Below are 27,174 nucleotides of genomic sequence, written 5' to 3' on the forward strand. Positions count from 1 at the left end.
GTTAGCTAGATATTTTCATGACATTTGCGAGAGTGTAGCATGGTACAACCAATCTCCCCAACAAATTATTTTGAAATTGTGGAGCCTACATTATTTAATGTGGATATACTAGCTATTAGCCCAGATATAAATAAAGTTATTTATTTCATTTCATCTCCAATAACCTAGCTTATTATAGGCCATAATCCGTCACAAATTTCTATTTAAAAATATATAAACAACAAAAAATTTATATTTTTTCTTATTGTAAAATTAAAACAATAGTAAAAATAATACAAAGTTATCAAGAAAAGTACATATAATCTTGAAAAAAATCCCCAGGAAATGATTCAGTGGCACTAGCTATGATTAAAAACCTACCGAATGTCTCAATAATTGTTGTATCTATATTTATTAAAGCGATCTTTATACTGGGAGTTTTACCGTCAAATAGGAAAACTTCTCAGATAATAATGATACCAAAGTCTGGCAAAGACCAATCATATAATTGGAGAGATAAGAAAATCTTGTAAAATATTTTGTTTGCAAGATTTTGAAAACTTTTATAAATTTATTGGCCATTGTTAGCTGTGACCTTTTCCCATATTTCTGGCAACATATGGATTCCGGGCCAAAAGAACTGCTCATCTTTTGAGGCCAAGAACTCTGTTCCATAGTAAAGCATATTCCAGAGAGAGCATTCTGCATGGATTGATACAAATAGTAGTCGGACGGTACACGGTCTAGACTACAAGGCGGCTAAACTTCCCGGCCACTTCATTCTAAATACTAAATACAATTATTGCAACATGTGGTGTAGAGTTGGCATGATGGAATATTACGGTTTCATGTCGGGCAGCATATTCTGGGCGTTTTTTGGCCAATACTCATAATAGAATAAAGAGAATTACATTAGCGCCACGGATATTTGGATTTGGTGTCGATTCGGCTGGTTAGGCGGGTTTCACATACGATCCATAAGCTTCGGGTTATTGTACCGGATTCAAGTAATTATTCGGTGCAAAAACAACATTTCGGACATGCAAAATCGTCTTTCAAGGTCTCTCGGGTACAATTCGCATGAAACCCAATTTCCCTGCTTTTGGATGAATCCTACTGGTCGCAAACTTTATGAAATTGCTGCTTGAGTAGCTCCCAATGATTTTGCAAACTCTTGTAGAGTTTTAAAACAAGCTTCATGTAGCAATGCCTCCAATTCTTGGTCATCAAACTATCTTTGTCTTCCTTGTTAAAGTCACAACTTCTGAACCGCACAAATCAACTCTCGCATGTTGAAACCGATGGAACACATTTACCATAAGCTTTGGTGAGCAATCGGTGTGCTTCACTTAGATAGGCGACTTACTTGTCGTCATATAGAAACCAAGAGACTTAACTGGCTGATCAGTGACCAATCTAAATTAAGCCTTGACTATAAAGTCACTGTGTATAAAAGCGTTTTAAAAAAAATTGCAATACCAGTATTGATCTTATGCAGAGGGCCCAATCAAAAATTCTTAGGACACAGGGACTCAGTAAATATATTACAAAATTACAATGTTACCCGAACCCGCTTGATAGACTTGTCACACAATCCCAAACTTATCAAGGCTTCGTAGAGCCGATCTATCACCTGCTAAGATGACCATTTGTCCACAAGGCTCTTTTTATTTAGCAAGCATAGATGGGGTGTGCTACTACAGAGAAGGAGCTTCTTCTCTATGTTGTTCGTTGTCGTCCAACATTTCGTCTACCTTGGGGATGTCATTGTAAACTGGCCTTTGCTATGTTGGAGATGTCTTTAAGCAGCGTGTAACCAATCCACGACCATTTACGATGGTGGATTTTATGGAAGACGGCAGTTTGGTTGCTAGTTGATAGCAGATCGGCGTTTGTGAAGCGGTTTGGCCAAAATATTTTGTTTATTTTACGCTGGAATTGCAAATGTTGATTTGGTGCCGCTTAGAAATTTGAGAAGAATTCCAATCACAAGGCACACAGCCGATGGTTCAGGTGCTATTGCATTATGTTTGGTGCCTCGATGTTTGTCTGACGGACAACTGTATCCAGAACTAAGAGGACAAGCCTTGCTTTATTGGCCTTTGAAATGCGCTTTACATGGAGCGTTTCGGTATAGCTCCTTTGTAAGGGATATGAAACGGTCAGGAATTCCAATATTTTCCAGTGTAGGCCATATTGCCTGTCTATCGAAGTTCACAAAAATTAAGAAGAGCGTGGAGTTGTACTCTGCAGACTGTTTGATTATTATGCGCAATGTATTGATTTGGTCTACACATGATCGATTCGGTCTAAATCCTCTCTGTTCATTACGAAGAAATTTTTCAATGCTTGGTGGTCGATCTAAGCAATGATCATTGTGATAACCTTCTGGATAGTGTTCAACAGAGTTGTGCCTCTCCAGTTCCTATATTCGGTTAGGTCATCCTTTTTGGGTAGTTTAATTATTACGCCTTCTTTCCATTCGGTAGGGAATCTGCAAGTTATGTTATGAGGTCAGGGCATGTCTTCAAGAACTCGGCGGGCATATTGTCAGGACCAGCAGCTTTATTGTGCTGGAGCTCAGCAGCAGCTCCTTTTACTTCTTCGATAGTCGGTGGTGCTGTGCAGATGGCTCTTCTTGTATTTCTTCTGATTTGTCGCTGAGAAGTTGAACTGTGTGAGTCTGTTGCGAGTGGTTGAGACTCGAAGACTTCTTTCTATCGTCCAAGCTGATCTTCGATGTCGGTGAGAATGTTGCCATCTCTAGCCCTTACAAAGGGGTTAGAGATAAGAGCCCTACAAAAGTTTTTTTAAATAAAACAAAAATGGTTTTGGATATCAATGAAATTCTTTATTCCTGTGAAAGTACGTTCGATGTCATTATGTATGGAACTCGATTTCTTTTGCATGATCACCATGGGCACGCATGCAGAAGTCCAGACGCTGAACCCAATTTTCGACGGATTTCAAGCATAAATCGGCGGATACTGCTGCAATTTCACGTTCGATATTGGTACGAAGTTCATCAATCGTCGCTGGCTTGTTGGCATAGACCATAGACTTGACGTAGCCCCACATAGTCTAACGGCGTCAAATCGCATGACCAAGGCGGCCAATCGACTGGACCATTTCGTGAGATAACACGTTCTCCAAACTTGGTTTCCAATAAATTGATTGTGACATTCTCTGTGTGGCTTGTGGAGCCGTTCTGTTGGAACCACATGTCCTCCAAGTCCATATCATCCAATTGGGAACAAAAATATTCTGTTCCCATTCACAGTAACGTGCCGGTCTTGTTCATCAAGGAAGAGGTACGGCCCAATGACGCCGCGGGCCCATAAACTGAACCTAACCGTAATTTTTTCGGGATGCAATGATGACTCATGGAGTACGTGTGGATTGCTATCTGACCAATAACGCATATTTTGCTTATTGACGAAGCCATTCAGCCAGAAATGAGCCTCATCGCTGAAGATGATTTTTCGATGAAAATTCGCTCTTAACGTTGAGGCCACTGACTCCGAATTTCGGTAGTAAATTGTAATAATTTCGACTCGTTGTTGGCTCGTATATCTTTCTATCATGAAATGGCAAACCTTACTGAAGAGAAATGTCAAAAGAGCGGCAAAAAATATGGCGTCGATTGCTGTTCCTATCGGTCTATTTTTGTAACGTCCCTATTGAAAAGCCTCTCGTGTATTTTCCATGGGCAGCTGCATATTCGGCCGAGCTCGAGCCATTTTCTTCACCTGTTTTTCGACGTTGTTGTAACTATGATTTATTTGATGAAAATTTGAGTTCTGTTCCGGTGTGAGTAGTTTTATTTTAAATACTAAGAAAGTAAGCAGATTGAATAAATAAAAGAAATTGAAATTAATAAAGTGAACTATATTTTTGACTATCTGCTATTATTTTAACCCCAACTATTATTGTTTTTAATCTAAAAAAAAAGAATATTGTAGCTGTTAGTAAGTTTAAAGCCAATACAAGTGTCATGAAATACTATTCATACTTTATGGGTTTTCTGTAATTATAATTATTGTTGTTTTATAATATTAAAACAACAAAAACAACAAAAACAACAACAATATATTAACAATGAAAGCAACAACAAAAATTAAGTTAATAACTTTTAAACATTTTGTATTATCAGACAAATTCTCATACTTAAACACTCACAGACGACGCTCTTCTCTTATAAATATTATATTAAAACACTCGTTCATATATTTGTGGCTGTTGTCATTTTGTTAATATCAGTTAACAAAAAGAAATAATCGAGCATTATTGGTAATAAAAAAACGTAAAATTCGTTGACGGTTATTCTGTTGCGAGTTGTGAGTTTTAAAGCTTTAATGTTGACGGTTACACTTTGGTGGCGATCAGAACAAGTTTAGATCGTGTCGCGTGCGGTACGGTTATTGCTGTTTGCTCAGTTTGAATTTCAATACGTTAGTTTTTGGCCATTAAATAATAGAAAAGAAAATTTAATACCTTACAGTTGTTGTTTTTTTTTGTTAATAAAGAAAATAAATTTTGTGGTTTAAAAAAAGAATATATTTAAAACAAGGTGATTTTTTTTTTTGGAATTTAAATAAATATTTGTATGTTTTTTTAATTAATTAAATTCGAGAAGTAATTTAATTTTTAACCACAAAAACCTTGGAAAAAATCGTTTTTAAAGCCAGTGTTTTTTGTAAATGGAAATTGTTTATTGAAAAAAAAGAGAAACTTTTATTTAAAGTGCAAAATAATAAAAGTAACCAATTTATTATAATGATGTTATGATACAAAGTGTGTTTTTTTAAAAAAAACAAAAATCCCCATGAAATTAAATTATAAATGAATACAACAACCTTTTAAATATTCAGTTTATTTTGTTATGAAATACACAAAATGGAGTTTTTTTAACAAAAAAAAAATTCGAAACGTTTTAATAACATTAAATAAGTGATCGTTTAAATTTAAATATTAAGCGTGTATTAAAAATGAATACTATGAATTAAAAAATAATTTCCCGTGTAAAAAATATTTTATATTTGTTTTGATCTTCAGTTTCACCGCAAGTTTTTAAGAACATTTTTTATTTCTCTCTAAAAAAACACCCCATTAATCAGCTCTATTCAAGAAAACGCGCATCACGATTTCGAGACAATAAAATATTTAATAGTTTTTTCATAAATGAATCATGTTCAATCATGTTTAAACAGAATTTGCCATCTAAATTGTTTTAATTACAAATTATGGAAATATGGTGAAAGTGTGAGAAGAAATAACCTGACATGGTAAATTTTGGCTCACTATAGTGTTCCCTGAGTTTACACCAGTGTTCGCCACAGAGGCCGAACATTATCTTTTATTTGCTTGTAAACAACACGAATGTTAACAAATAACGTACAAATTACACAGGTCAACAGCAAAAAAAGGCTTCACTAACCACTATATAGATTTGATGCATCATGGTTGCCTTAGTACAAAAATGCTAAAATTTTTTAATTCTATGGATAGATTTTTTTAAATTTTTTTTTTCTAAAATTGTGAATTTTGTTACATGTTTCTCCACATAATTTATGATAACTCAAAAACAGTTAGACCGATTAGAAAAGTTAGAATTTACATTGCCTTGAATTGGTTAATATATTGCATTTTAATCGGATCAGTAGTTTCGGAGTTATAATAACAAATTGAAACAAAAAATATATTTTTTACGTGAAAATAGCAAATTTTTTTTGGTTTAAAAAAATCATGAAAAATCGAAAATGGCAGAAATTGTTTAGATTTATTGCTTTATTGCAAATTCTTTTCGAATTTATTCATAATTAAGTGAATTTGCTCATTTTCACAAAATTTAAGTTTTTTGTTTGTTATATATAAAATTGAGTAGTTAATGTTCTTCTTTCGATTGATTGAATATTGAAAACATTTTCCCCATGCTATGTACAAATTTTCATATATATATGGCGTTTCAATCGGCTCAGTAGTTTCGGAATTATGATAACAAATTCAAGCAAAAAAATATATTTTTAACGTGAAAATAGCTAATTTTTTTGGTTTAAAAAAATCATGAAAAATCGAAAACGGCAGAATTTGCTCAGGTTTATTACTTTGTCGTAAAGCCGCATATAATACCAACAAAATGAGATCTCGATCATAAAAATGAATTGATTCTGTTCGAATTTATTCACAATTAAGTGAATTTGCTCATTTTCACAAAATTTTAATTTTTTGTTTTTTATTCATAAAATTGAGTAGTTAATGTTCTTCTTTCGATTGATTGAATATTGAAAACATTTTTCCCATGCTATGTACAAATTTTCATATATATATTACGTTTCAATCGGCTCAGTAGTTTCGGAGTTATAATAACAAATTCAAGCAAAAAAATATATTTTTAACGTGAAAATAGGAAATTTTTTTGGTTAAAAAAATCATGAAAAATCAAAAAGGGCAGAAGGTTTTTATATTTATTGCATTATTACAAAGCCACATGTAATAGCAATAAAATGAGATCTCGATCATAAAAATCCATGGATAAATTTCGAATTTATTCACAATTAAGTGAATTCGCTCATTTTCACAAATTTTAACTTTTTTGTTTGATATACATAAAATTGAGTAGTTAATGTTCTTCTTTCGATTGATTGAATATTGAAAACATTTTCCCCATGCTATGTACAGTAGTTTCGGAGTTATAATAACAAATTCAAGCAAAAAAATATATTTTTAACATGAAAATAGCAAATGTTTTTGTTTTAAAAAAATCATGAAAAATCGAAAACAACAGAATTGGCTCAGGTTTATTACTTTGTCGCAAAGCCGCATATCATCCCAACAAAACGAGATATCGATCATAAAAAAATCGATTGATTCTGTTCGAATTTATTCACAATTAAGTGAATTCGCTCATTTTCACAAATTTTAACTTTTTTGTTTGATATACATAAAATATCGATAGATTACTTTCGAATTTATTCACGATTAAGTGAATTCGCTTATTTTTAAAAAATTGTATGTACGTACAAGTGTGTACCTTGAGTGTAAATTTTACATGGGTTTTGTTTTTGTTACAATAACAAAACACATGTAAAATTTACACAAAGAACAAGCTTGTACGCACATACAATTTTCTGAAAATAAGCGAATTCACTTAATTGTAAATAAATTCGAAAATAATCCATCGATTTTTATGATCGATATCTCATTTTGTTCCTATTACATGTGGCTTTGCAATAAATCAGTAAATCTAAGCCATTTCTGCCATTTTCGATTTTTCATGATTTTTTTAAAACAAAAAAATTTCATATTTTCACATGAAAAATATATTTATTGCTTGAAATTGTTATTATAACTCCGAAACTACTGAGCCGATTAAAACGCAATGTATATGTGAAAATTTGTAAATAGCATGAGGAAAATGTTTTCAAAATTCAATTAATCGAAAGAAGAACATTAACTACTCAATTTTATGTATATCAAACAAAACACAAACATTTTGTGAAAATTAGTGAATCCACTTAATTGTAAATAAATTCGAAAAAAATTAATCGATGTTTATGATCGATATCACATTTTGTTCGTATTACATGTGGCTTTGCAATAGATCAGTAAATCTAAGCCATTTCTGCCATTTTTGATTTTTCATGATTTTTTTAAAACAAAAAAATTTGATATTTTTACATGAAAAATATATTTATTGCTTGAAATTGTTATTATAACTCCGAAACTACTGAGCCGATTAAAACACAATGTATACGTAAAAATTTTTAAATAGCATGGGGAAAATCTTTTCAAAATTCAATCAATCGATAGAAGAACATTAACTACTCAATTTTATGTATATCAAATAAAACACTAAAATTTTGTGAAAATAAGCGAATTCATTTAATTGTGAATAAATTAGAAAAGAGTTAATCGATTTTTATGATCGGTATCTCATTTTGTTGCTATTGTATGTGACTTAGCGATAAATCAATAAACCTCAACAATTTCTGCCGTTTTCGATTTTTCATAATTTTTTTAAAACAAAAAAATTTCATATTTTCACATGAAAAATATATTTATTGCTTGAAATTGTTATTATAACTCCGAAACTACTGAGCCGATTAAAACGCAATGTATATGTGAAAATTTGTAAATAGCGTGGGGAAAATGTTTTCAACATTCAATCAATCGAAAGAAGAACATTAACTACTCAATTTTATGTATATCAAATAAAACACTAAAATATTGTGAAAATGAGTGAATCCACTAAATTGTGAATAAATTCGAGCTAATCGATTTTTATAATCGATATCTCATTTTGTTGCTATTATATGTGGCTTTGCGATAAAGCAATAAAAATTAACAATTTCTGTGGTTTTCGATTTTTCATGAGTTTTTTAAAACACAAAAATTTTCTATTTTCATGTAAAAATTATATTTTTCGCTCCAATTTGTTATTATAACTCCGAAACTACTGAGCCGATTAAAAGGCAATATATAAACGGATTAAAGGCTATGTAAGTTTACTTCAATAATATCGGTCTAACCCTTTTTGAGTTATCATAAATTATGTGGAGAAACATCTAACAAAATTCACAATTTAAAAAAAAAAAATTTAAAAAAAAAATCTATTCATAGAATTAAAAAATGTTACCATTTTTGTACTACTAGAGCCACAACACATCAAAATTGTGTAGTGGTTCAAAATTTTTTCGATTTTGTTGCCCTGTTTTATTAAGTAAGAAAGCAAAACCACAATCAGTAAAGCTGAATTCACCCATGAGTTTCAGAAACATTTTTTGTTTGGAACAATTTTTTTTTTATATGTAGTTTGACATTCTATTTTTGAGAGAGACTTCAAACTACATATAAAAAAAAAAATTGTTCAGAACAAAAAATGTTTCAGAAACTCATGGGTGAATTCAGCTTAACTTGTAACATGTTATTATAATTCATATTCCATGTTCTCTTTATGCCGAATGCTGGTTTACACTTTAAATTTTTGCGAACAATATTCTGAAATCTTATTTCCTTCCCTTTTGTTATTCTCATAACAAAGAGGTTTGAAGATGATCGCACCAATTTCTAAATATTTGTAAATGTTAATTTTTCAATATAACTATTACTTCAGTTTGTCCGGAATTAAAAAAAAAACATTAGATTTCGGTAAAACTTTGTTTGGCTTGAGAACCCAGTACTCTAATTAATCAATTTACTTATTTAAGTAGTCTCGAAAAGTTGTCCTGACCCAAAATGGTTAATTGTGACTGGGCGTTCCCGCAATTCTGCAAACAATTGCCTAAAAGCTTAACTCCTTCTCTATTGTTATTCTCTGTTTTAAGTAGATCAAACCAATAGTTAGAAGCTTGACTTCTAAAAAGTGGAATGAGCCACCATTTTTCAATAAAATGTGTTTGCTAAATTAATATTTCTACATTCATTTAATAGAAAAGTATTAAAGTTTCAAATTTTGAACCATTTTTATTCCCTCAACTTTCGTACCATTTAAATCCAACTTCGTGGCCTTCAATCTTCGTAGCATTTCAATCCCTCTTGGTGGCCTTCAGTAAATTAAAATAGGGCACGTTTTCCGATAACATTTAAACATATTTATTCAAAATTCCCTAAATTATATTTAAAACGCAATTTACAATTAAAAGTTCAATGTACGGGGAAAAAAAGTGCTGCCTTTAATTATCAAATGTTTGAAATCTACTTGTATTTATCACGGGTTTATAAATCCACTACTACTTGAAAGTAATCTAGTTATAACATTTGTTGTTAAAATACTTTTAGGTACATAAGTATAATAGCGATTAAATCAAATCTAATTGATTAGAAATCGCCTTTTTAAAAACAAATCTTCAATTACGTACATAGTAAATTGTGAAATATTTTTATCGCTTTTGTTATTGCTGAACAGCGAAGCGAGATTTGATAAACATGTCAATTTATGTCAAATAAGTACATATATTAGATTTGTGTATGAATTGCAATATATTGAGAGAATATTGAGATTAGAAATCTAGCTAAATACACATTTAATTGAGAGGTAATAAAATGAGTTTTTCTAACTGCCATGCCTACTTAAAGAGGGCGATTAATGAAATAAGAACCAAATAGGTTGGTATAACATTCAAATAAAATAAATAAGAATTGTTTTTCTTTTAAAATTTCTATAATTTTTTGTCATGTGTAATTTTGGGAAGTGGTTTTATATGGTGGCTATGACCAATTATGGACTGATCGCCATGCAATTAGATAGCGTGATTACTTTTTATATGAAACCTTTAAATTTTATTTGGATTCCATAATTTTTATGTTAAAGAGATATTCGGAAGTGGCTTTTATATGGGAGCTATGCCCAATTATGTACCGATCGCCAAGAAATTAGGTCGTGTGATTGACTTCTTTATGATACTTATCATCATAATATTAATAGGCAAGTCGATTTCATTAGACCCGTTTTACGCTCACATTATACATTCAATTTGGGTAAGAAATATACCATTTTAAAGGGATTTATTCACAGAAGTGCAGAATATATATTTTATTGAAATCGGTTCAGTTTTTTTAGGAGTTATAAGCGTTTAAAGATGTTACTAACACATATGCAAAAACGTGTACATGTCAACCTTAAGCTAAAAAGTAAACAAAGCAATGCGTGTTTGTCCAATTTGTTGTTGTAAATAAATAGGAGAAACAATTAAAGAGTATTGATTTCGATCTGTTTGACTTTTATAAAACAAAGAAGAAGACTTTAGTAATTTAAATTCGCTTTAATATGTAAATATATTTTGAAAATTTGTTTTATAAACCTTTGACAAATTTAAAAAACTGTTTATGCATATGGGGGTAAATATATCGAGCCCTTAGCGCCAAATTATCGTAAGCGACAAAACACAAATTTTACAGGAGAAGGATTTTTCGATTATTTTGAAATTTATACATAGAATTAAAAATTTTATGATGCGATATATTATAATTTCGTTCAAGCTATTTGTCTATTTTTCAAAAATATTTATAACTTTTGACAATTAAAAATTCATTGAATACTTTATTGAAAAATATGACAAAAAATATTTTTTATTGAATTTTTGCATAGATACAAATTTTTCGAATTGAAATAAAATTGTTATTTATGAATAGTTTTTAATGAAATTTCACAGTTATGTAAAATTTTCTATTTAAAATGGAAAAATAAAAACGATTTTTAAAATTGATTATCAGCAATCCCGCAATTCCCAAAAAAGTGTTGAAAAATCCCAAAAATGGAAATTTTTAGTTTTTTGACTATAATATCCATACCAGGGTCGGAGTTATCGGAATCCTTTACAAAATAATTAAAAGCATATTGGGCCATCTAAAATCGGTTATTATATTTTAATATCGAATATGCGATTTGAGAATTTTAGGCCTAAAGTTTAATTTTACATAAAAAATAGGTGTTTTTTGAATGGACCTGGTCCCCTCGGTAACAAAAATTTTAATTTTTTTTTTCATTCAAAATATTTTATGAAAACTTAGCTTTCAGAAAGTATAAATTCCTTATACATCCTCTTAGAATTTTTTTGCGATAACTTAAAAACAAAAAACGTTATTTTTTCCAAAAAATTAGCGAAAAATCGGCTTTTAAAAATTTTTTAAATTCAAATGCATATAACTTTTGACTTAGTCATTATTTTTAAACAGTTCTTTCGTATGTTGTTAGTCCAATGAAGGAAAACTGGAGAAAATCGGAAAATATTTTTATACGCTGTTATCAAAAAACTGGAGTAGGTTGGTTAAAAATTTTGAAAATTTAATTTTCAAATGCGAATATCTTCTAAGCTATAAGAGACAATTGATAGCTACGACTAGGTCTTTTGTAGCACTCGATGAAAAGATTTTATGTGTGTAATTGTTTTGAAATCGGATCACAAACGAAGAAATAGGATCATTTTAAAAATGTAATATACCCGAGGTGTCCTACTTTGAGGACCTTTGGTCGCGGCCCTGGTGGGCAAATGAGGTTACGTTCAGAACTTAAACTCGAGAACACTTCTTCTTTGCGCATGTGAAATTTCATTCAAACCAATCTAACCATTTAGAAGTTACAGATTTATTTCCCTCTTTTTTTCTATACCACTATGTGTCGCTTACGATAAAATTCGTTTACTGTAAAATGTAACCATTGACTTACGATAAAATCTTACCCCCTATAATTTTGAAGTTATTAACAATTTTGATATTCTGAGAACGCTAAAACATCAGTCGGTACATAAAATTTTAATTTTTGCAATAAAAAAAAAATTTTGAAAATGTCGCTTAGATAATTTGGCGCTAAGGGCTCGATATAATTGTAGATAAGTAAATAGTTATTTTATAATATGTGCAGAACTATAATTGTGACGATTTTCAATGTTTTATCACTGCATGAAGTTTAATGAAAAAATGGTGAGTCGCCTCCCATACAAAGTAAATAGTTATTTCTAAATATTTTGTGAACTATAATTGCAAGATTCTTCAAACTTAGTCTAAATGGCTCTTTTATAAATTTGCATAGTTTCGCTGAAATTGTTGGGGATTGGAATAGTGGGAGTGGCACACCCTATACAAAGTATATAATTAATTTCGAATATCTGTAGAACTATAATTGTAAAAGTGTTTAAACTTTTAGCGAATTAATTTCTTATTACTGTGCGGAGTTTAGCTGAATATAGACGGAATTAGATTAGAGGGCATAGCACCCAAAATGAGAGAGGTCGGAAAAGGATGTGTGTCACCTCCCATACAAAGTAATAATTACAAGGTTCTTCAAACTTTGTACGCATAGCTCCCTTACCATTTTACACAGATTGGTTGAAAATGATCGGGATTGCATTAGTAGTTGTGGCACAAAGTAAATAATTAATTTTGAATATCTGGAGAACTATAATTCTAAAAGAATTTAAACTCTGCATCAATCAATTTATTACCATTCTAAGGAGGTTAGCTAAAAACGAATTTATTCCTGATCCCTGTTCGAAGTTTAGCTAAGCATGATCGGCTTAGTAGGAATGACCCCTCCCTTATAAAGGAAAGTTTCAACCAATCTGTGTAAAATGCTTTATATTTACATAAAAGGTTTAAAAATGGGTGGGATCAGAGCAGTGGAGTGGTATCTCCCATACAAAATTAGTTCGTTATTTTCGAATATCAAGTGAACTGTAATTGAGAGATTCTCTCATTTTGTATGTGTTATTTTCGTAATTCCATTCATATTTTTTTTAATTTTACTAGGGTTGGGGTAGCGAAGTGCACCGAGTTATGTTAGTACTAGTTTGTATTGAATTTTATGTGTTTACCAAAATTTTAAAGAGATTTATGATCGCTAAAGTGATTTTCGGAAGTGGGCCGATCGCCATGTATTATTTGTATTGAATTTTATGACAAATGAATTGCTCATCTTTTGAGGCCAAGAACGAATCATCCCAATATCGGATACTCCGTTCCAAAGTGAAGCGTATCTCAGAGAGAGCATTCTGCATCGATCGAAGCAAATAGTAGTAGGACGGGGCAAGTTCTGGACTATAAAGCGGGTGAGGCAAAACTTCCCAACCACTTCATTCTAAATACTTTTTAATAGGTATTGCAGCATGTGGCTGAGCGTTGTCATGATTTAATATAACGGTTTCTTGCTTATTATGGCCATTTTTCGGCCAATGTTAGCTTCAAACGAGTCAGTTGCTTTTGGTACAGGTTCCCTGTGATGGTCTGGTCAGATTTCAGGAAGTCATATAAGATAGGACCCTTTTGCTCCCACCCAATACAGATAATTGGCCATGAATATTTGGCTTTGGTGATTGTGATGGATCAATTTTCATCGCAAGTTATGATTCGGTGCAAAAATATTTTCTTTTGTAGTTTCAAGCATCATTTCGGACATGCAAAATCATCCTTTCAGCTTTCTGGGCTTCAATTCGTATGATACCCAATTTTCCTGCTATTGGATGAATTCTTATGCTCGCAAACATTTTGAAATTTGCTGATTGAGTAGCTCCTAATGATTTTGCAATCTCTTGTTCAGTTTTACAATAAATCTTCATTTAGCAATGCCTCCAATTCATGGTCTTTAAACACAAAACTGCGAAGCCTATTTGGCTTGTCTGCAGAAACACTTAGAGCCTTTATCTGGAAAATCGAAACATTCATTCACTAGCATCTAGTCTATCGGGGTACCTTAACCCTAATTTTCCAAAAGTATTTATTACCGCTATTATAAGAGGAAAACCTAGGATTAATTTCCTAACAAAGATTCCCCAAGATTCCAAGTATTGTGGAGAAATATTTTCTTATTCATTCATTCAACATAAATACTTTCAAAATATTTCAAAATTTCGGATGTGTTTTAGAAAACAACAATTTCAGTTAATGGTGTTATATTTGGTTTCAATATTTAGGAATTTGCGAAGTAAAGTTATCAGTGGAAACATAATTATGTCTACTTTTCAAAAATTTAGACAAATATATCTTTGATTAAATTGAATTGAAGAAATTCATCAGAACAGATTGAAATTTTGTCATAAAATTTTGCAAACAGTTCCATTTCCAAGATACAAGTTCCAAAAGCTTTTTATTTTTAGCTTCGAACCTGTGGAAAATGTTGTAGTTCTGGTAATTCGTCTAAAAATTGTGGAAGTTACAAGTTCCAAAATATATTTATATCCTGAGGTGATCAACTTTGATTTTCCGAAAACCTAGAGCTTCCTATAAGATTTGTAAATACTTTTCATTAAGACTTAACATCCCTGCCGAAAATTGTTGACAATTGTACTCAGTGCTCCGAATTACAATAATTATTTGAATTTGATCTTTATTCACTTAAATCTTAATTAAGTTCTTAATTCAGAAACAAAAATCCTTTAGTTTTCAAATATTTTTTGAGTATTTTCCTTAAAAAGTTTTTAAAATTGTTTTCTGTTCGTATTTCTGAAGTATATCAAAATTTCGACAATTCATTTAATGAACCATTCCCAAAAAAACTAATTATTTAGCTTCATTCAAAGGGCTTTTAGTTGAAAAGAATTTATTCGTAGTTGAAATAATTCACAATAATATTCATTAAACTTTTGAATGATTTAAACATTTTAAACGTTTTCTAAAACGTATTTGTAATAGATTTGAAGATTCGGCTGTACCGAATCTTATATACCCTTCAACAAATTATACTTCAAACTACAAATTTTAAATATTTTTAGGTAAACAAAATTTATTTTATTTTTCCAAAGATTTTTTTAAATTTTTTGGAAAAAATTTTTTTTGAGTTATTAAAAATTTTTTTTTTTTAATATTTAAAATTTTAAAATTTTGGTGGAAAAAAAAAAATCGGGTTAAAAATTTTTTTTCCGATTTTGACCCATTGTAGGTCCAACTTACTATGGTCTTATATACGACGTTGCAAAGGTCTTTGAAATATCTATCATTATCAGCCCAATTATGAATAAAAAATTCCGCGGGAGTTTGTTCCCCGGGAGTTTTTTCCCATTGAATTTGAATAGGAAAAATGAGAAAAGGGGAAAAACTTCCGGGGAATTTTTATTCATAATTGGGCTGTATATATCCATATTGTCTATATTAATGACTTAGTAATCTAGATACAGGTCAAAAATAGGTAAAAAATCGAGGTTGTCCTGTTTTATTCCTCATATCTCAGCCATTTGTGGACCGATTTTGGTGATTTTAAATAGGAAACTTCTCGAAAGAATGTCTAACAGAATTATTGAAGATTTGGATCCCGAAGATATGTGGGGTCTTCAGAAAATTGATTTCAACAGACAGACAGACGGACATGGCTTAATCGACTCCGCTATAAGGATCCCAAATTTATATACTTTATAGGGTCGGAAAATTATATTGTGGAAATTACAAACGGAATGACAAACATATATATACCCTTCTCACGAAGGTGAAGGGTATACAAATGTAAGCATTCTATCTATTTTATTAAGCTACTAGTTGATTGCCCCGGCTTCGCCCGGTAGCATTTACTAATGTTAGATCATCAAGTTTCTCCAACCCACGCACACCAGCCTGTTCTTATTTATTTGCAAATAAAATATCTAAATTTGTACTGCATACTTTAGGGAGCTTTTTATTACAGTCGACTGGACTCACAAAAAAAAAGAATTTCCGAGTTTTATTTTTTTTTTACAAACCATCTCCTGAATCGAATAGAAAAAAATCAGCCAAATCGCTCCAGCCGTTCTCACGAGATGACATTACATACATGGATCATTTCATTATTATATATTGAATTTAGAATTAATTCTTTCGAACCTTTGCTTGTCCTACTGTAGGGACTTTTTGTAAATTTTTTAAAAATTTGGTAAAATTATCAATTAATTTTAGTGGAATTTTATGACTAGTAGAACTATAAAATCGAAAATAAAACAAATTCGTCTACCAGGGGTCAACTTATCCCCTATTATGCCAAAATGACAGCTCTCTTTCAATAAAGTTTAAGTCCTTGTCAAAAGTTTAAGATCTAAGCAATTTTAAATCGTGAAATGATCATCAATTAGTTAAGTACATCCAGGTTTTTCTTAATCGAAACAAACAAATTAAAACAATAAAATTTCAAGTTTTAGGTTAAAAATAATGAAAGTGTTAAATAATTTATAGCAAAACAATTCATTTATAACATTATTAAATTCTACATATGTATTTATATAGAGCAGGCAAGTTATAAATATTAAACCCTAATTAAAAATTCAAAAATAAGTGCGATATTTTTATGACACATCTAGTAATTAAAATATTTTCAAAATTATCAATATTATAACAAAATCATAAACTTTATCTGAACAAAAGTTATTTATGAAATTTTTATATTTTGTTTTGGTGGACACACACGAAGAGAAATAATCATAAATGTTGAAATTATGATTATGGATGTGTTGTTAATAATTCTTAAAGAAATTTGTTTCCAGCGAATTTCGCCTGATTTATGGTCAATAAAAATGAGTTTGTTTAAAAACAACAACTGTTTATTACAGGTTTTATTTGAAACGTCATTGAACCGTGTGCAATTTATTTTTATAACAATTAATTGGGAATTTTCAATGTTTTTTTAAGTGGTTTATTTTCATAAAGGTTAATTTTCAAAGTCTTAGCTTAAGTAAGTTTAAAGGTTTAACTATAGCTAGGTATCAAAGCTTAAAAAAAAACAATTGTATATTACAGGCTTTGATTCAAACGTCATTGAACCGTGTACAATTTATTTTTATTTCAATTAATTGGGAATTTTCAAAGTATTTAAGGGCTTAACTGAAGCTTAATCTCAAAGCTTTAAAAAGCAACTGTTTATTAAAGGTTTTGTTTCAAATGTTACTGAACAGTGTACAATTTATATTTATTCCAATTAATTTCGATATTTTAGAGGGTTTATTTTTATTAAAGGGTAGTTTTCAAAGTATTAGCTTAATTGTATTTTAAAATCGTTAACTGAAACTTAGTCCTAAAGATTTAAATTAAAGTTTCACATGTTTTTAAATAATTTACCCACATTAACATGAAGTCTGGTTAGGTGCTAACTAATAGTTATACTGTCGATTAAAATTTAAACTGTGAGTATAACTATTAGTTAAAACATAACCAGACTTCGTGTTAATGGTGGTTAATGATATTATTTAACAATTGTTTTCTTATTATTAGCCATTAAACTAACTTTGTGATAACAAACTTTATTTTTATCATTTTTATTGACAGCAAATTTTTGCACTTGTTAATTGTTAAACAATTTAAACCAGTTGAATATGACTTACATGTTATTTATTCTAGATTAACTCAATTAAATGTTTGTATTATTAAATATTTTTGTCTGGTTTTTAATGGAATTTAAGCACGTTTATATATACAATATTCTGTAATAATCGTCATCATTAGTTTACGCTCGAAATAAAAATGCAATTAAAATGAATCTGAATCATTTAAAATACGAGCAATTAAAATTTAAGTCAGGTTTTAAATATCTTATTTTTAGACTTCAATGTATTTGATGATGTCAGATAGATATAAATCAATATCATTTTCTAACTAAGATATTAAGCTCTATTTTATTATTTCATTAAAAAAGTTCTACAATTTAAAATTTTTTCAGGAATTTTTGTAAACATCTTGGTTAACTGAAACTTAAACAAAGTTTAAATAGCTTTTAATCAACCGATTAATATGCGTACCTTTCTACTTTAGTTAATCTTCAATTAAAACTATCTTATTATTTCATTAAAAAAGTTACAGAATGTAAATTTTTCAGGAATTTTTGTAAACAAGAAATATACTTTAATACTCATGCTTAACTTAAACCAAGTGCAAAAACCAGTTTAATCTACGCTTCAATATAAACGTTTGCACTTTAGTTAAGCTTATTAAAACTATTTTATTATTTCAATCAAGGAAGGAAAGGAAAGTGTCAACTTTAATACTCTTGCTTAACTGAAACTGAAACTTAAACAAAGTGTAAGTTAATCAACCGTTTAATTAGTTATGTTTAGAAATCCAATTGTTTAAGGAATTTTTGTAAGCAAAGTGTTTACTTTAATACGATTGCTTAACTGAAACTTAAACAAAGTTTAAACAGGCCTTTAATCAACCGTTTAATATCGACCTTTGTAGTTAAGTTAAGCTAGTAATTTTATTATTCCATTAAAGATGCTCCAGAACTAAAATTTTTTAGGAATTTTGTGTTTAAGCTGCCCTTTAAACAACCGTTTAATATCAAAGTTAAACTAGTATTAAACCTCTGTTAATATTTCATTAAAAAAGTTCCAGAACTACAATTTACTTTAATACGCTTGCTTAACTGATACTTAAACAAAGTTTAAGCTGCCCTTAAATCAACAGTTTAATATTAACCTTTTTACTTTAGTTAAGCTAGTATTAAAACTCTTTTACTATTTCATTAAAACAGTTTCAGAATTTCAATCTTGTTAGAAACTTTTGTAAGCAAAGTGTTTTACTGGAATTTAAACAAAGTTTAAACAGGACTTTAAAAAACCTTTGTACTTTAGTTTATCATTTCATTGAAACAGTTCCAGAATTCCAATTTTTTTTAAAGAACCTTTGTAAACAAATATTTTCTTAATTAACTGAAACTTAAACTAAGTTTAAACAGGTCTTTAATCAACCGTTTAATATTAAATTTTGTACTTAAGTTAGGCTAGTATTAAACGTTTCTTATTATTTCATTAAAAAGGTTTCAAAACTTCAATTCTTTTTCAGAATTTTTGTAGGGAAAGTGTTTATTTAACTGAAACTTAAACAATCCTTTAACAGCCCTTTAATCAACAGTTTAATATCAACCCTTGTACATTAGTTAAGCTAGTATTAAAGCTCCTTTATTATTTCATTAAAAAGTTCCAGAATTCCAATTTTGTTAGGAATTTTTGTCAGCAAAGTGTTTAACTCGAATTTAAACAAAGTTTAAACAGGACTTTAAAAAACCTTTGTACTTTAGTTTATCATTTCATTGAAACAGTTCTAGAAATACAATTTTTGTTAAAGAACTTTTGTAAACAAAGTATTTTCTTAATTAAACTTGCTTAACTGAAACTTAAACTAAGTTTAAACAGGTCTTTAATCAGCCGTTTAATATTAAATTTTGTGCTTAAGTTAAGCTAGTATTAAACGTCTCTTATTATTTCATTAAAAAAGTTCCAGAACTCCAATTTTTTTTAGGAATTTTTGTAAGCAAATTGTGTACTTAACTTGAACTTAAACAAAGTTTAAACAGGCCTTTAATCAACAGTTTAATATCAACCCTTGAACTTTAGTTAAGCATTAAGTATTAAAGATCCTTTATTATTTCATTAAAAAAGTTCCAGAATTTCCATTTTGTTAGGAATTTTTGTAAGAAAATTGTTTAACTGGAATTTAAACAGGACTTTAATCAACCTTTGTAGTTTAGTTTATCATTTCATTGAAACAGAATTCCAATTTGTGCTAAAAAACCTTTGCAAACAAAGTATTTTCTTAATTAACTGAAACTTAAACTAAGTTTAAACAGGTCTTTAATCAACCGTTTAATATCAAACTTTGTACTTAAGTTAAACTAGTATTAAACGTCTCTTATTATTTAATTTAAAAAGTTCCAGAATTAAATTTTTTTAGGAATTTTTGTAAGCAAAGTGTTTAACTGGAATTTAAACAAAGTTTAAACAGGACTTTAATCAACCTTTGTACTTTAGTTTATCATTTCATTGCAACAGTTCCAGAATTCCAATTTTTGTTAAAGAACCTTTGAAACTTAAACATAGTTTAAACAGTCATCTAACCAACTGTTTAATATCGACTTCGATTTTAAGCAACAAGTTTAACTTTTCAGTTTTTGTCCAACTTTAACTAACCCACAAACTTAATTTTCTTATTTTCACAGATTATCTTAAACCTCTGATTACACACAAATATGGCAAAATTATGGAATGCTTTAACTCGGCGGAAAACCGATGATGTCATCGAAAGTGAATCGAAATTGGCGCGTGTCTTAACTCTGCTCGATTTAACGGCTCTTGGTGTGGGTAGTACTTTGGGTTTGGGTGTTTATGTGCTGGCTGGTTCAGTGGCATACAATATAGCCGGTCCGGCTGTGACTCTATCATTCCTCATAGCAGCTGTTGCCTCGGCCTTTGCGGGCATATGTTATGCAGAATTTGCTGCCAGAGTTCCAAAAGCAGGCAGTGCTTATGTTTATAGTTATGTGACCATAGGAGAATTTGTGGCCTTTACAATTGGTTGGAATTTGGTGCTGGAATATGTGTTAGGTAAGTGATTTATATTAATAAGTTATTTTTATAAATTTTTATAAATGATTTCTTTGTAGGTACTGCTTCTGTGGCCAGAGGTTTAAGTGGCTACTTTGACTCTCTAATCGATAAGAATATGTCTAAGGCCTTAACCGAGGCGGTGCCCATAAAAGTGGATTTTTTGGGTGAATATCCTGACTTTTTGGCTTTTGGCGTGGTCTTGCTGTTAACAGGTTTATTGGCCTTTGGTGTTAAGGAATCTAGTTTTCTTAATAACATTTTTACCACTGTCAATATCATAACAATCTTAATTGTCATCATAGCCGGCAGTATTAATGGTGTGTTATATTTTCATTTTAAATATCTTAAAGTTCCTTAATTTATTTCCAAACATTATTCTAGCTAATACCGAAAACTGGTCCATACCCCAAGACAAAGTACCAGCTGGCTTTGGTACTGGTGGTTTTATGCCTTTCGGTTTTGCCGGTGTCATGGCTGGTGCCGCCAAGTGTTTTTATGGTTTTGTGGGTTTTGATTGTATTGCCACCACTGGTGAGGAGGCCATTAATCCCAAACGCAATATTCCCTTGGCCATCGTTATTTCCCTGATCATTATCTTTTTGTCGTATTTTGGCGTTTCTACCGTTTTAACCATGATGATTCCCTATTTTGATCAAGATCATGATGCTCCCTTCCCGGCCGCTTTTGATGCTATAGATTGGATTACGGTTAAATGGATTGTGACAATTGGTGCGATTTTTGCATTGTTAACCAGTTTGTTGGGCTCCATGTTTCCGTTGCCTCGTGTTTTGTATGCCATGGGCAATGATGGTATTATGTTTAAGAGATTGGCCAAGGTCAATGATTATACTCAGACACCTTTGATAGCCACCATTATATCGGGATTTTTTGCTGGTGAGTAAAAAAGTTTTCTATAAAAAAACGTATTTTTTGGCATGGTTTTCTTTATGGAAATGTGTGACAATGTGTCACAGTTTTCTATAGGAAAATGTGACACAATGTGTCATAGTTTTCTCTAGGAAAATGTGACACAATGTGTCATAGATTTCTTTAGGAAAATGTGACAGAATGTGTCATAGTTTTCTCTGGAAAAATGTGACACACTGTGTCATAGTTTTCTTTGAATAATGTGACATAATGTGTCATAGTTTTCTTTGAAAAATATGACACAATGTGTCATAGTTTTATTTAGGAAAATGTGACACAATGTGTCATAGTTTTCTTTAGGAAAATGTGACACAATGTGTCATAGTTTTCTTTAGGGAAATGTGACACAATGTGTCATAGTTTTCTTTAGGAAAATGTGACACAATGTGTCATAGTTTTCATTAGGAAAAGTGTGACATAATGTGTCATAGTTTTCATTAGGAAAAGTGTGACATAATATGTCATAATTTTCTGTAGAAAATGTGACAGAATGTGTCATAATTTTCTCTGTGACACATTGTGTCACATTTTTTCTTTGTGTCACATAGTTTTCTTTAGGAAAATGTGACACAATGTGTCATAATTTTCTTAAGGAAAATGTGACACAATGTGTCATAGTTTTCTTTAGGAAAATGTGACACAATATGTCATAGTTTTCTTGAACAAAATGTGACACAATGTCATAGTTTTCTCTAGTAAAATGTGACACAATCAGTCAGAGCTTTCTATAAGCAAATCTAACCTAATTTTCAAACATATGATTTTCTTCTACTAAACTCATTTTCTTTTTTCTAGCTGTCATGGCTTTAATATTCGACTTGGATCAATTGATCGAGATGATGTCCATTGGAACTCTATTGGCCTATAGTATTGTAGCCATTTGTGTATTAGTTCTTCGCTATCAAGATGAGGATATGGAGAAAGAGGTTACCGTTACCATGCCCACAGTTATTAAGCAATTCTTCAATGGCAACTCGTATCGTGTGCCAAATGTATTGTCTTCAGCCATTACGAAAATCGGTGTGGTTCTCTTCGGGGTCATCAGTGTTTTATGGTGCAGTTTGGATAAGATATTCGTTTTCGGTTCCACCGATAGTATTATAGCGCTTAGTGTAGTGGGAATTGTACTAATAATTATTGTAGTCATTATTGGCTATCAACCAGTTTCCACTTTAGAGTTGACATTTAAAGTACCTCTTGTACCTGTAATACCCTGTCTTAGTGTATTTGCCAATTTGTATTTAATGTTCCAATTGGATATACAAACCTGGATTAGATTTTTGATATGGGTAGCCATTGGTTTCTTAATTTATTTCGTATATGGCATAAGACATTCGACACAGATCACCAGAAATAAAAATCATGCCGAGGCAGCCATGAAAATGCAGCGTACAAATGAGGCCTACGAACCGGATTGGAAGTTGGAAAATGGTAAAACCGAAAAGATGTAAGTTGATTACGATTGAATAACATAGTTAGGCCTTAAAAAAGACCATGAATAATTGGTTTATATGTCTGTTAGCCTAATAGCTTTATTATAACAGAGAAATTTTAAGTATTTAGTTATTTTTACTGCATTTTTTCTCATTTTAGTTTAAGTTTTATTAGCATTTTAATTTTTAGTTAACTATTTAAGTTTTATTTTTATTGTAAATACCATTTTTACTTTTTTTTTATAAAAACTTAGTATTAAACCATTTCCCTTTTAGTTTTGTTTTTTTGATTTTTAAATGACATTTTCTGCTTCCTCCATCTGTCATAAGAGATTAAATAATTTTTATACACATTTAAACTGTCATTAATTGTTAAACATTTAAAAATAATATTGTATTATTATTTTTATTAATGCTGGCCATATTTACAAAACAGTGACAGTTATTTAATTTAATTAAAAAAGTCATGTTTTGTTTTTTTTTAAGTTCATTGAAAACAAAATTAACATTAAAAAAATTGTCATTTAAATGTAAAAAGTAATAAAAAACAAGTAAAAAGTTAAAACTTGAAAACAAATGCAGGGGGAAGGATCAATAATAACTTTTTCGAGTAAAAATTATATTCTACGGGCAAGCAGTGCCTGATTTTGTCAAGCAGTTTTCTTTAGAAAGTAGCTTGATGTTGTCAAGCTGTTTTCTTTAGAAAAGTGATTGATTTTCTCAAGCAGTTTTCTATAGAAAAATGCTTGATGTTGTCAAGCGGTTTTCTATAGAAAATTGCTTGATGTTGTCAAGCGGTTTTCTATAGAAAATTGCTTGATGTTGTCAAGCTGTTTTCTATAGAAAATAGCTTGATGTTGTCAAGCAATTTTCTATAGAAAACAACTTGACAAAATCAAGCAATTTTCTATAGAAAACAGCTTGACAAAATCAAGCAATTTTCTATAGAAAACAGCATGACAACATCAAGCAATTTTGTAAAGAAAACAGCTTGACAAAATCAAGCAATTTTCTATAGAAAACAGCTTGACAAAATCAAGCAATTTTCTATAGAAAACAGCTTGACAAAATCAAGCAATTTTCTATAGAAAACAGCTTGACAAAATCAAGCAATTTTCTATAGAAAACAGCTTGACAAAATCAAGCAATTTTCTATAGAAAACAGCTTGACAAAATCAAGCAATTTTCTATAGAAAACAGCTTGACAAAATCAAGCAATTTTCTATAGAAAACAGCTTGACAACATCAAGCTTGATTTTGTCAAGCTGTTTTCTATAGAAAATTGCTTGATTCTGTCAAGCTGTTTTCTATAGAAAATTGCTTGATTTTGTCAAGCTGTTTTCTTTACAAAATTGCTTGATGTTGTCATGCTGTTTTCTATAGAAAATTGCTTGATTTTGTCAAGCTGTTTTCTATAGAAAATTGCTTGATTTTGTCAAGTTGTTTTCTATAGAAAATTGCTTGATTTTGTCAAGTTGTTTTCTTTAGAAAATTGCTTGATGTTGTCAAGCATTTTTCTCTAAAATAATTGGATTCTATTCTAGAAAACTGCTTCACTTTGTAATCAGTATTTCTCAGGAAAATTGCTTTATTGGTGGATTTTTCTTTAGAAAACTTCCTCCACTATAATGGATTTTTCTATTGAAAACCTGATTTTATTCTTGTGATAAATTTTTCTATATAAACTGCTACCAAATCAGAGGGATTTTTCTCCAGAAAACTAATTCACAAAATGAGGAATTTCTTTAAAGAAAACTGCTTTAAATTGTTATAGGTTGTCTTTAGAAACAAATTTAATTTTGTGAAAACAACATTCATGCTCTGGAAAATATTATGGATGTTATGTTAATGAGTTATCCTTCCCCCTGAAAAATATTGTATGTAAAAAATTCCCAAACATGTAAATACAAGTTAACTGTCAAACTATTTTTTAACAAATATAAATACTTTTATTAACATACCATAGTTTTTAGAAAATATCATTTCATATAATTTTAAGCAATACCATGTCAATTTAAAACTCATAAGGCTTAAATGTAATGTAAAGTGAAGTTTCTAAATTTAAATTTCAATACAAAATCAATTTTACCAGTTTAATCATGGCTTGATTTTAATAATTATGAAGAATTTGTTATTAAAACTTTTATTTTTATTGTAAATTTAAATAATTACCATTGTGATATTTAAAAAAAAAATATTTTATAAATTTTATTTTTATTGCTGTTTTATGTCACAATTTGTTTAAAATTTTAGATTGTATGCAAGAACTAGGTATTAATCCCAGCTCTGTTTCAGGATTTATTTCTTGATAGTTTTTAATAAAATTGAAACGTTTAATGTAAAAAGTACTAGTGTATTAAATAGTTGTTATATAGATATATTTTTTTTTAGTTTATGTTAAAATTTTACGAATTTATGTTACGAAATAAATATTTTTGAAAAATAAAATTTTATAAAAAAAAATTTTAATTTTGAGTTTTATTGTATTTTCCATGTTCTTTACAGTTTGTGTTCTTATTCATAGAGAAATACATATAGAGCGGAAACTTGAAAAAAATTCAAACCAAAAAAATTATTTCAAATAATTACACATACGAGTGTTGTTCTCAGCACATTGGTTTTTGACAACTGAGTTAGGTCTTTTACAGGAGATTTTCCGATCTATTTTCTTATTTATTATATAATTTTTTAATAATAATTATGTTTTATTTAAAACTTAGTTTTTAAACTCTTAAACAAATTTTATTTCCCTTTAAAATGTTATTTTTTTTTGTCTCGCTGCTAACTGACCCTTTAACAAAAAGTCTTTATAAGTTTTCCGTATGACTTTTCAACCATATGAAAATCTAAGTTTTTGTTTTTTTTTTGTTTTATACGTTTTTTTTTGTTTGACGTTGCTCCTTTTTTCTAAGCCAAAGAGTATCCTTTCATCTTTAGCCTTTAATTTATGCATTTCGCTTGACATCACTATCAAAATGGCTAATAAGTCCTTTTTTCGAGTTTGAAAAAAACAAAAAAAAACTACAAAATAATAAAAGGAAAGAGTCAAAAAACAATATGATGACTGTGTCTACAGCTCCATTAACAAAAGATGAAGCTAAAATACTATTTATACGTAAAGGAGATGGAAATAAACGAATATTATTTTAGGAAACGGAAATGTAAAATGTCGTTGCGAAAACATAAAAAAAAGAAATGCATTTCTTGTTTTATCACACATGTGAAAAACTTAAAATATTCACACGTCCTTTTCAACAGCATCATCATCATCATGATGATAGAATTTGCTGTAGTATAAATAAAGTAGCTAGTCTTAAAAAGATATAGATACTTAAATGACAGCTGGTTATTTTAAGGTTCAGGGATTTCTCTCTTATAGTGAAACAAATAGTGGATATTTGAGTTTAAAAAATACTAAAATTGGGACGATATTAATATAAATTTAGGTTTAATAAAGCTTTTGGCCAAGTTCTAATTAAATAGTTTTAAAAATATTTAAAACACTGGAGTAAGAGGACTAAAAATACTTAATTTTGTTCCTTTATTACACATTTTAGGATAATTAATCGATTTAAAGATTTTTTTTAGTAGATGGCGCTATACCATGGCCATGGCCATTGTTAGCTATCTTTCCATCTTTCTGGCAACATTTGGATTCCGGAGCCAAAAGAAATGCTCATCTTTTTAGATCAAGAACGAATCAAGTCAATTTCAGATACTCTGTTCTGAAATGAAGCTTATCCCAGATAGAGCGTTCTTCATCGATCGAAACAAATAGTAGTCGGAAGGGGCATGGTCTGGACTATAAGGTGGGTGAGGCAAAACTTTCCAATCACTTTTTTTTTCTTCTTGGACCAGCACTCAGGAAAATAGGTTATGGGAGGGATGAAAGAGGGAGTAGTGTTTGTGGACATTCGATTTGAACTTTCCCACATTGTAAATAACAGGAAACACTTTAGCGGGAAGTTTGTTCCACATACGTACAGTACGGCTAAAGAACGAATTTTCCCTGTAGTGTGTTGTGCGGTCCACTGGCCAATCGACCACAAATCGACAAAATTGTATTACGTAAA

General features: G+C 29.9%; 1 protein-coding gene across 1 annotated transcript; it reads left to right on the forward strand.

The window, feature by feature from the left end:
• Nucleotides 1–4,406: 4,406 nt before the first annotated feature.
• slif (slimfast) lies at nt 4,407–23,255 on the forward strand. The gene is made up of 5 exons (XM_065504884.1): nt 4,407–4,549; nt 20,354–20,738; nt 20,798–21,058; nt 21,123–21,635; nt 22,464–23,255. The coding sequence occupies exons 2-5, from the start codon at nt 20,384–20,386 to the stop codon at nt 23,117–23,119; spliced, it is 1,785 nt and encodes a 594-aa protein (XP_065360956.1). The 5' UTR covers nt 4,407–4,549; nt 20,354–20,383; the 3' UTR covers nt 23,120–23,255.
• The last annotated feature ends 3,919 nt before the right edge of the window (nt 23,256–27,174 follow it).

Source organism: Calliphora vicina, chromosome 3 (assembly GCF_958450345.1).
Source record: "Calliphora vicina chromosome 3, idCalVici1.1, whole genome shotgun sequence".
Taxonomy (NCBI): Eukaryota; Metazoa; Arthropoda; class Insecta; order Diptera; family Calliphoridae; genus Calliphora; species Calliphora vicina.

Excerpts from the sequence above, each read along its gene's own strand:
- slif (XM_065504884.1), top strand. The coding sequence starts at position 20,384 with ATGGCAAAATTATGGAATGCTTTAACTCGGCGGAAAACCGATGATGTC. Across the intron at positions 21,059-21,122 it reads CATAGCCGGCAGTATTAATG|CTAATACCGAAAACTGGTCC; the intron begins GTGTGTTATATT and ends ACATTATTCTAG. Across the intron at positions 21,636-22,463 it reads TATATCGGGATTTTTTGCTG|CTGTCATGGCTTTAATATTC; the intron begins GTGAGTAAAAAA and ends TCTTTTTTCTAG.